Consider the following 11,400-nt stretch of genomic DNA (forward strand, 5'->3'; position numbering starts at 1 on the left):
TCCACTAACAGCGTCTCCCAGCCCCCATTAACAGCGTCTCCCAGCCTCCACTAACATCTACCAGCCCCCACTAACAGCGCCTCCCAGCCCCCCACTAACAGCGCCTCCCAGCCCCCCACTAACATCTCCCAGCCCCCACTAACAGCGCCTCCCAGCCTCCACTAACAGTGTCTCCCAGCCCCCACTAACAGCGCCTCCCAGCCCCCCACTAACATCTCCCAGCCCCCACTAACAGCGCCTCCCAGCCCCCCACTAACAGCGCCTCCCAGCCCCCCACTAACATCTCCCAGCCCCCACTAACAGCGCCTCCCAGCCTCCACTAACAGCGTCTCCCAGCCCCCACTAACAGCGCCTCCCAGCCCCCACTAACAGCGCCTCCCAGCCTCCACTAACAGCGTCTCCCAGCCCCCACTAACAGCGCCTCCCAGCCTCCACTAACAGCGTCTCCCAGCCCCCACTAACAGCGTCTCCCAGCCCCCACTAACAGCGTCTCCCAGCCTCCACTAACAGCGTCTCCCAGCCCCCACTAACAGCGCCTCCCAGCCTCCACTAACAGCGCCTCCCAGCCCCCCACTAACAGCGCCTCCCAGCCCCCCACTAACAGCGCCTCCCAGCCCCCACTAACAGCGTCTCCCAGCCCCCCACTAACAGCGCCTCCCAGCCCCCCACTAACAGCGTCTCCCAGCCTCCACTAACAGCGCCTCCCAGCCCCCCACTAACAGCGTCTCCCAGCCTCCACTAACAGCGCCTCCCAGCCCCCACTAACAGCGCCTCCCAGCCCCCCACTAACAGCGTCTCCCAGCCTCCACTAACAGCGCCTCCCAGCCCCCCACTAACAGCGCCTCCCAGCCCCCCACTAACAGCGCCTCCCAGCCCCCCACTAACAGCGTCTCCCAGCCCCCCACTAACAGCGCCTCCCAGCCCCCCACTAACAGCGTCTCCCAGCCTCCACTAACAGCGCCTCCCAGCCCCCCACTAACAGCGCCTCCCAGCCCCCCACTAACAGCGCCTCCCAGCCCCCACTAACAGCGCCTCCCAGCCCCCACTAACAGCGCCTCCCAGCCCCCACTAACAGCGCCTCCCAGCCCCCACTAACAGCGCCTCCCAGCCCCCACTAACAGCGCCTCCCAGCCCTCCACTAACAGCGCCTCCCAGCCCCCACTAACAGCGCCTCCCAGCCTCCACTAACAGCGCCTCCCAGCCTCCACTAACAGCGCCTCCCAGCCCCCCACTAACAGCGCCTCCCAGCCTCCACTAACAGCGCCTCCCAGCCCCCCACTAACAGCGCCTCCCAGCCCCCCACTAACAGCGTCTCCCAGCCTCCACTAACAGCGCCTCCCAGCCCCCCACTAACAGCGCCTCCCAGCCTCCACTAACAGCGCCTCCCAGCCCCCCACTAACAGCGTCTCCCAGCCTCCACTAACAGCGCCTTCCAGCCCCCCACTAACAGCGCCTCCCAGCCTCCACTAACAGCGCCTCCCAGCCCCCACTAACAGCGCCTCCCAGCCCCCACTAACAGCGCCTCCCAGCCCTCCACTAACAGCGCCTCCCAGCCCCCACTAACAGCGCCTCCCAGCCTCCACTAACAGCGCCTCCCAGCCTCCACTAACAGCGCCTCCCAGCCCCCCACTAACAGCGCCTCCCAGCCTCCACTAACAGCGCCTCCCAGCCCCCCACTAACAGCGCCTCCCAGCCCCCCACTAACAGCGTCTCCCAGCCTCCACTAACAGCGCCTCCCAGCCCCCCACTAACAGCGCCTCCCAGCCTCCACTAACAGCGCCTCCCAGCCCCCCACTAACAGCGTCTCCCAGCCTCCACTAACAGCGCCTCCCAGCCCCCCACTAACAGCGCCTCCCAGCCTCCACTAACAGCGCCTCCCAGCCCCCACTAACAGCGCCTCCCAGCCCCCCACTAACAGCGCCTCCCAGCCCCACTAACAGCGTCTCCCAGCCCCCCACTAACAGCGCCTCCCAGCCCCCCACTAACAGCGTCTCCCAGCCCCCCACTAACAGCGCCTCCCAGCCCTGCCATTGAAACTCCTTCGGCGCCGCGCAGGCAGAGTTGCACTTACTTGTAAACTGTTAAAAAATAACATTTGCCTTTTCTTTGGGGCCGTGTAATTCACGCGGCCGCTTACACGCGGTGTAATTCACGCGGCCGGTTACACGCGGTGTAATTCACGCGGCCGGTTACACGCGGTGTAATTCACGCGGCCGGTTACACGCGGTGTAATTCACGCGGCCGGTTACACGCGGTGTAATTCACGCGGCCGGTTACACGCGGTGTAATTCACGCGGCCGGTTACACGCGGTGTAATTCACGCGGCCAGTTACACGCGGTGTAATTCACGCGGCCGGTTACACGCGGTGTAATTCACGCGGCCGGTTACACGCGGTGTAATTCACGCGGCCGGTTACACGCGGTGTAATTCACGCGGCCGGTTACACGCGGTGTAATTCACGCGGCCGGTTACACGCGGTGTAATTCACGCGGCCGGTTACACGCGGTGTAATTCACGCGGCCGGTTACACGCGGTGTAATTCACGCGGCCAGTTACACGCGGTGTAATTCACGCGGCCGGTTACACGCGGTGTAATTCACGCGGCCGGTTACACGCGGTGTAATTCACGCGGCCAGTTACACGCGGTGTAATTCACGCGGCCGGTTACACGCGGTGTAATTCACGCGGCCGGTTACACGCAGTGTAATTCACGCGGCCGGTTACACGCAGTGTAATTCACGCGGCCGCTTACACGCGGTGTAATTCACGCGGCCGGTTACACGCGGTGTAATTCACGCGGCCGCTTACACGCGGTGTAATTCACGCGGCCGGTTACACGCGGTGTAATTCACGCGGCCGCTTACACGCGGTGTAATTCACGCGGCCGGTTACACGCAGTGTAATTCACGCGGCCGCTTACACGCGGTGTAATTCACGCGGCCGGTTACACGCGGTGTAATTCACGCGGCCGGTTACACGCGGTGTAATTCACGCGGCCGCTTACACGCAGTGTAATTCACGCGGCCGGTTACACGCAGTGTAATTCACGCGGCCGCTTACACGCGGTGTAATTCACGCGGCCAGTTACACGCGGTGTAATTCACGCGGCCGGTTACACGCGGTGTAATTCACGCGGCCGGTTACACGCAGTGTAATTCACGCGGCCAGTTACACGCAGTGTAATTCACGCGGCCGCTTACACGCAGTGTAATTCACGCGGCCGCTTACACGCAGTGTAATTCACGCGGCCGGTTACACGCGGTGTAATTCACGCGGCCGGTTACACGCGGTGTAATTCACGCGGCCGCTTACACGCGGTGTAATTCACGCGGCCGGTTACACGCGGTGTAATTCACGTGGCCGGTTACACGCGGTGTAATTCACGCGGCCGCTTACACGCGGTGTAATTCACGTGGCCGGTTACAACGAATTGTTTGCCTGACCTGATAGCAACATCTACTATTTGTCTACCATGAAAAAGTCACGCTTAAAAATACGTATGCGTATTACTGTTCTATATGTAACGCATTGCAAAATAATGACAAGTGCTGTAAGTTGTGTATAACACACACGGACACTATACAGTTGCTGTAAGTTACGTATAGCACACAGAGACACTATACACTTGCTGTAAGTTACGTATAATGCATAGGGGCACTATAAACTTGCTATAAGGTATGTATAGCACATAGGGGCACTATACACTTGCTATAAGGTATGTATAGCCCATAGTGATACTATACACTTGCTATAAGGTATGTATAGCCCATAGTGATACTATACACTTGCTATAAGTTATGTATAGCACATAGTGACACTATACACTTGCTATTAGGTATGTATAGCACATAGGGACACTATACACTTTGTATAAGGTATGTATAGCACCCTGGGACACTATACACTTTGTATAAGGTATGTTTAGCACACAGGGGCACTATTCTCTTGCTATAAGGTATGTATAGCACATAGGGGCACTATACACTTGCTATAAGGTATGTAAAGCACATAGGGGCACTATACACTTGCTATAAGCTATGTATAGCACATAGGGACACTACACACTTGCTATAAGCTATGTATAGCACATAGGGACACTACACACTTGCTATAAGGTATGTATAGCACATAGGGACACTACACACTTGCTATAAGGTATGTATAGCACATAGGGACACTATACACTTGCTATAAGGTATGTATAAAACATAGGGACACTACACACTTGCTATAAGGTATGTATAGCACACAGGGACACTATACACTTGCTATAAGGTATGTATAACACATAAGGACACTATACACTTGCTATAAGGTATGTATAACAGATAGGGGCACTATACACTTGCTATAAGGTATGTACAGCACATAGGGGCACTATACACTTGCTATAAGGTATGTATAGCATATAGGGCCACTATACACTTGCTATAAGGTATGTATAGCATATAGGGGCACTATACACTTGCTATAAGGTATGTATAGGACATAGGGGCACGTCTATACACAGAATAGCATTCGAAGTCAGAATGCAGCATTTTAACCCCTTCTCAATGCTGGCCCAGCTGGCAGCAACGCAGTTAAACAAGCCGTGTGCCGCAGGTACCCCCTCCTCACCTTTACTCTCGATGCTCCTCACCACGTTACACTGGAGGAGACCCGGTGCTTTGGTGATACCGTCCGCATCTGCCACCCGGCTGTACAGATCCAGCATGAACTGAGGCGGCTTCTTCATTGGCAGCGTGTTCGGGGGCAATTCCCCAATGGCAAACACCTCCTGCAGCCTCTGGATGGCCTCAGACATTACTCCGGACACCGCAGGGTCCCACAGCAAAGACTGCCCCTCCTTCATCGCCAAGTGGAACACGGCCACGGGTCCACAGGACAAGAGCAGGAGGAGCCAGAGGAGAGGTATGCACATCCTCACCCCCTGCACACAGCTCTGTCACTGCACCCCCCGCACACACAGCTCTGTCACTGCACCCCCCGCACACAGCTCTGTCACTGCACCCCCCGCACACACAGCTCTGTCACTGCATCCCCCGCACACACAGCTCTGTCACTGCACCCCCCCGCACACAGCTCTGTCACTGCACCCCCCCGCACACAGCTCTGTCACTAAACCCCCCCGCACACAGCTCTGTCACTGCACCCCCCGCACACACAGCTCTGTCACTGCACCCCCCCGCACACAGCTCTGTCACTGCACCCCCCGCACACAGCTCTGTCACTGCACCCCCCCGCACACAGCTCTGTCACTGCACCCCCCCGCACACACAGCTGTCACTGCACCCCCCGCACACAGCTCTGTCACTGCACCCCCCCGCACACAGCTCTGTCACTGCACCCCCCGCACACAGCTCTGTCACTGCACCCCCCGCACACACAGCTCTGTCACTGCACCCCCCCGCACACAGCTCTGTCACTGCACCCCCCCGCACACACAGCTCTGTCACTGCACCCCCCGCACACAGCTCTGTCACTGCACCCCCCGCACACACAGCTGTCACTGCACCCCCCGCACACACAGCTCTGTTACTGCACCCCCCGCACACACAGCTGTCACTGCACCCCCCGCACACACAGCTCTGTCACTGCACCACCTGCACACACAGCTCTGTCACTGCACCCCCCGCACACACAGCTCTGTCACTGCACCCCCCCCCGCACACAGCTCTGTCACTGCACCCCCCGCACACAGCTCTGTCACTGCACCCCCCCGCACACAGCTCTGTCACTGCACCCCCCCGCACACACAGCTGTCACTGCACCCCCCGCACACAGCTCTGTCACTGCACCCCCCCGCACACAGCTCTGTCACTGCACCCCCCGCACACAGCTCTGTCACTGCACCCCCCGCACACACAGCTCTGTCACTGCACCCCCCCGCACACAGCTCTGTCACTGCACCCCCCCGCACACACAGCTCTGTCACTGCACCCCCCGCACACAGCTCTGTCACTGCACCCCCCGCACACACAGCTGTCACTGCACCCCCCGCACACACAGCTCTGTTACTGCACCCCCCGCACACACAGCTGTCACTGCACCCCCCGCACACACAGCTCTGTCACTGCACCACCTGCACACACAGCTCTGTCACTGCACCCCCCGCACACACAGCTCTGTCACTGCACCCCCCCCCGCACACAGCTCTGTCACTGCACCCCCTGCACACAGCTCTGTCACTGCACCCCCTGCACACACAGTTCTGTCACTGCACCCCCCTGCACACACAGCTTGTCACTGCACCCACCCCCCCGCACACACAGCTCTGTTACTGCACCACCCGCACACAGCTCTGTCACTGCACCCTAATCCTACGGGCAGCACCCCCTGCACACAGCTCTGTCACTGCACCCTAATCCAACGGCAGCACACTCTGCTATTCCTGTACTTACCCCTCACACACACAGCTCTATTATTGCACCCTAATCCTGCGGGCTGCACCCCCGCCACACACAGCTCTGCCACTGCACCCTAATCCTGCAGGCTGCACCCCTTGAACACACAGCTCAGTCAGCTGCACCCTAATCCTATGGGCAGCGCACTCTGCTATTCCTGTACTGACCCCCTGCACACACAGCTACGTCACTACCCCTGGCTGTAATCCCTCTGATATCTCATCACTAACTTCACTCTAACACACAGCTGTCCCCTGAGATCTGCACCCCCCCTCTGTGCAGTCTCCTTGCCCTGCACCCCCTCTATATAAGGGCCTGGGCCGCTCCCCCCATTCCTCTGTGAATTGCAAATCCATTGATTCCCCCGGGGGGGCACACAGGGCAAAGAGTCAGTAAGTCAATACGTGTGAACAAGCCCAGCAAGGGATTGTATTGTGACATTGTCACTTGTGGGCTGTGTCCCCAGGGCTCAAACTAACATGTAACACATTCACTGCTGCGGGGTCCTGCTGCAAGTTACAGGCATTGCTGTGTACATGAGAACAAGTGCAAATAAGATTGTAAGCTCTTCAGGCCAGGGACTCCCTCAAATGGTTTACATTCATGTCTGTAGCACTCACCCTTATACTGACTGAGTACACTCACCCTTATACTGACTGAGTACACTCACCCTTATACTGACTGAGTACACTCACCCTTATACTGACTGAGTATTCAGCACTATGAGAATAAATCATATTAATTGTTCCGACTAGTACATACAAGATTGTGTCACTGTGCCATGCCATGTGTCACTGTGCCTCTGTGTGCCACTTTGCCACTCTGTGCCGCTCTGTGCCGTGTGTCACTGCCACGGTGTCACTGTGCCATGCCATGTGTCACTGTGTCGCTGTGTGTCACTGTGCCACGCTGTGTGTCACTGTGTGGTGCTTTGTCACTGTGTCATGCTGTTTCACTGTGCCACGCTGTCACTATGCCACCCTGTGTGTCACGCTGTGTGTCACTGTGCCATGCTGTGTGTCACTGTGCCGCTCTGTGCCGTGTATCACTGTGCCATGCTGTGTGTCACTGTGCCATGCTGTATGTCACTGTGCCATGCTGTGTGTCACTGTGCCGCTCTGTGCCGTGTATCACTGTGCCACGCTGTGTGTCACTGTGCCACGCTGTGTGTCACTGTGCCACGCTGTGTGTCACTGTGCCACGCTGTGTCTCACTGTGCCACGCTGTGTCTCACTGTGCCGCGCTGTGTGTCACTGTGCCGCTCTGTGTGTCACTGTGCCACGCTGTGTCACTGTGCCGCGCTGTGTCACTGTGCCGCCCTGTGTGTCACTGTGCCGCCCTGTGTGTCACTGTGCCGCGCTGTGTGTCACTGTGCCGCGCTGTGTGTCACTGTGCCGCGCTGTGTGTCACTGTGCCACTCTGTGCCGTGTGTCACTGTGCCGCTCTTTGTGTCACTGTGCCACGCTGTGTCACTATGCCATGCTGTGTGTCACTGTGCTGCTGTCTCACTGTGCCACTCTGTGCTGTGTGTCACTGTGCCATGCTGTGTGTCACTGTGCCATGCTGTGTGTCACTGTGCCACGCTGTGTCACTGTGCCATGCTGTGTGTCACTGTGCCACTCTGTGCCGTGTGTCACTGTGCCGCTGTGTGTCACTGTGCCATGCTGTGTATCACTGTGCCACGCTGTGTCTCACTGTGCTGCTGTGTGTCACTGTGCCATGCTGCGTGTCACTGTGCTGCTGTGTGTCACTGTGCCACGCTGTATGTGACACTGTGCCATGCTGTGTGTCACTGTGCCACTCTCTGCTGTGTCACTGTGCCGCTCTGTGCATCACTGTGCCGCTCTGTGCTGTGTGTCACTGTGCCGTGCGTCACTGTACCATGCTGTGTGTTACTGTGCTGCTCTGTGCTGTGTGTCAACGTGCCGCTCTGTGCCGTGTGTCACTGTGCTGCTCTGTGCTGTGTGTCACTGTGCCACTCTGTGCTGCGCTGTGTGTCACTGGTCCACGCTGTGTCACTATGCCGCTCTGTGTGTCACAATGCCACTCTGTGCCAGGTGTCACTGTGCCACGTTGTCACTGCAATGCTGTGTCACTGTGCCAGTCTGTGCTGTCACTGTGCCACACTGTCACTGTGCCGTGCTGTGTGTCACTGTACCGCGCTGTCACTGTGCCGCTCTGTGTGTCACTGTGCCGCTCTGTGTGTCACTGTGCTGCTGTGTGTAATTGTGCCGCTCTGTCACTCTGTGTGTCACTGTGCCACTCTGTGCCACGCTGTGTGTCACTGTGCCGCTCTGTGCCGTGTCACTGTGCCGCTGTGTGTCACTGCGCCGCTCTGTGCTGTGTGTCACTGCACCGCTCTATGCTGTGTCACTGTGTCACTGTGCCGCTGTGTGTCACTGTGCCGCTGTGTGTCACTGTGCCGCTGTGTGTCACTGTGCCGCTCTGTGTGTCACTGTGCCGCTCTGTGTGTCACTGTGCCGCTCTGTGTGTCACTGTGACGCTGTGTGTCACTGTGCTGCTGTGTGTGTCACTCTGCCACTCTGTGCTGTGTCACTATACCACGCTGTGTGTTACTGTTCCGCTCTGTGTGTCACTATACCACGCTGTGTGTCACTGTGCCGCTCTGTGTGTCACCATGCCACGCTGTGTGTCACTGTGCCGCTCTGTGTCACTATGCCACGCTGTGTGTCACTGTGCCGCTCTGTGTGTCACTATACCACGCTGTGTGTCACTGTGCCGCTCTGTGTGTCACCATGCCATGCTGTGTGTCACTGTGCCGCTCTGTGTGTCACTATGCCACGCTGTGTGTCACTGTGCCGCTCTGTGTGTCACTATGCCACGCTGTGTGTCACTGTGCCACGCTGTGTGTCACTGTGCCACGCTGTGTGTCACTGTGCCGCTCTGTGTGTCACTATACCACGCTGCGTGTCACTGTGCCGCTCTGTGTGTCACTATACCACGCTGTGTGTCACTGTGCCGCTCTGTGTGTCACTATACCACGCTGTGTGTCACTGTGCCGCGTGTGTCACTGTGCCGCTCTGTGTGTCACTATGCCACGCTGTGTGTCACTGTGCCGCTCTGTGTGTCACTATACCACGCTGTGTGTCACTGTGCCGCTCTGTGTGTCACTATACCACGCTGTGTGTCACTGTGCCGCTCTGTGTGTCACTATACCACGCTGTGTGTCACTGTGCCGCTCTGTGTGTCACTATACCACGCTGTGTGTCACTGTGCCGCTCTGTGTGTCACTGTGCCGCTCTGTGAAGGTTCTTTCCTCTGAGTGTTACAATTGCCGTGTGTTGAGAATAATTTTGCCTTTTTATGTTACAGAGAGCTCCAGATCTGCTCGTAGTTCTTACATTTGTCAGAATAGAAAAAACAAACAAAGTCCGTCATTTAATTAATAGAAAATGCTGTTAATCCAGCCGTACGATGCGATGCATATAATGTAATGTTTAATGTATATAATGTAATGTATAATGTATAATGAATGTAATGTATAATGTATAGAATGTAATGTATAATGTATATAATGTAATGTATAATGTATATAATGAGTAGTATATTATTTCTCGAGAAAGGTTCCATTGGATCTAAAACGTCGGACCAATAAATCTGAGACGGTGTATCAATGTGTTCTATTTATTACACGTCTCCCAGAGATACGGCAGTCTACAGTTTGTACGGTACTGTATATATACACATATAGCTTTCCTACAAAATACAAATACACAGCAAGTAATCTCTTTATAAGAGAAGCTTTCCTTCTTGTATTTGAATCTCAGAAACATTTTGGGAGGAGGAAATTTCAGGGATTCGACCAAATGGAGCGAAGAGTTTCAAAGCGTTATTTCATGAAAAAGTCAGAGGTGAAAAATAAGAGAATAAAGAAGTCCCGGTCAGGAATGTGTCAGCTAATATTACATGCTAAAAGGAGCAGAATCCGGGACTGGAACTACACGACCCCAAATGTACAATACAGGGTTAATATTACTACAATGTCAACTACTACAGCTGGTTAAAAGTAGGCGAGCAATGCAGAAAGCCAGCAGGATGTTAGGGTGTATAGGGAGAGGTATTAGCAGCACGATGTTAGGGTGTATAAGGAGAGGTATTAGCAGCGGGATGTTAGGGTGTATAGGGAGAGGTATTAGCAGCGGGGTGTTAGGGTGTATAAGGAGAGGTATTAGCAGAGGGGTGTTAGGGTTTATAGGGAGAGGTATTAGCAGCGGGATGTTAGGGTGTATAAGGAGAGGTATTAGCAGCACGATGTTAGGGTGTATAAGGAGAGGTATTACCAGCGGGATGTTAGGGTGTATAGGGAGAGGTATTAGCAGCGGGGTGTTAGGGTGAGGTATTAGCAGCGGGATGTTAGGGTGTATAGGGAGAGGTATTAGCAGCGGGATGTTAGGGTGTATAGGGAGAGGTATTAGCAGCAGGATGTTAGGGTGTATAGGGAGAGGTATTAGCAGCGGGATGTTAGGGTGTATAGGGTGAGGTATTAGCAGCGGGATGTTAGGGTGTATAGGGAGAGGTATTAGCAGCGGGATGTTAGGGTGTATAGGGAGAGGTATTAGCAGCGGGATGTTAGGGTGTATAAGGAGAGGTATTAGCAGCGGGATGTTAGGGTGTATAAGGAGAGGTATTAGCAGCGGGGTGTTAGGGTGTATAGGGAGAGGTATTAGCAGCGGGATGTTAGGGTGTATAAGGAGAGGTATTAGCAGCGGGATGTTAGGGTGTATAGGGTGAGGTATTAGCAGCGGGATGTTAGGGTGTATAGGGAGAGGTATTAGCAGCGGGATGTTAGGGTGTATAGGGAGAGGTATTAGCAGCGGGATGTTAGGGTGTATAGGGAGAGGTATTAGCAGCGGGATGTTAGGGTGTATAAGGAGAGGTATTAGCAGCGGGGTGTTAGGGTGTATAGGGAGAGGTATTAGAAGCGGGATGTTAGGGTGTATAAGGAGAGGTATTAGCAGCGGGATGTTAGGGTGT

At 55.7% G+C, this 11,400-nt stretch overlaps 1 protein-coding gene across 1 annotated transcript in view; it reads right to left on the reverse strand.

The window, feature by feature from the left end:
- The window catches only part of LOC142501009 (bone morphogenetic protein 2-like), a 30,581-nt gene extending 25,659 nt beyond the window's left edge, over positions 1 to 4,922 (reverse strand). The window contains exon 1 of the mRNA XM_075610249.1: positions 4,619 to 4,922. Within this exon, the coding sequence (XP_075466364.1) occupies positions 4,619 to 4,922 (304 nt within the window). The remainder of the gene's footprint in view (positions 1 to 4,618) is intronic.
- Between the last annotated feature and the right edge of the window lie 6,478 nt (positions 4,923 to 11,400).

This window comes from Ascaphus truei, chromosome 8, assembly GCF_040206685.1.
Source record: "Ascaphus truei isolate aAscTru1 chromosome 8, aAscTru1.hap1, whole genome shotgun sequence".
Lineage (NCBI taxonomy): Eukaryota > Metazoa > Chordata > Amphibia > Anura > Ascaphidae > Ascaphus > Ascaphus truei.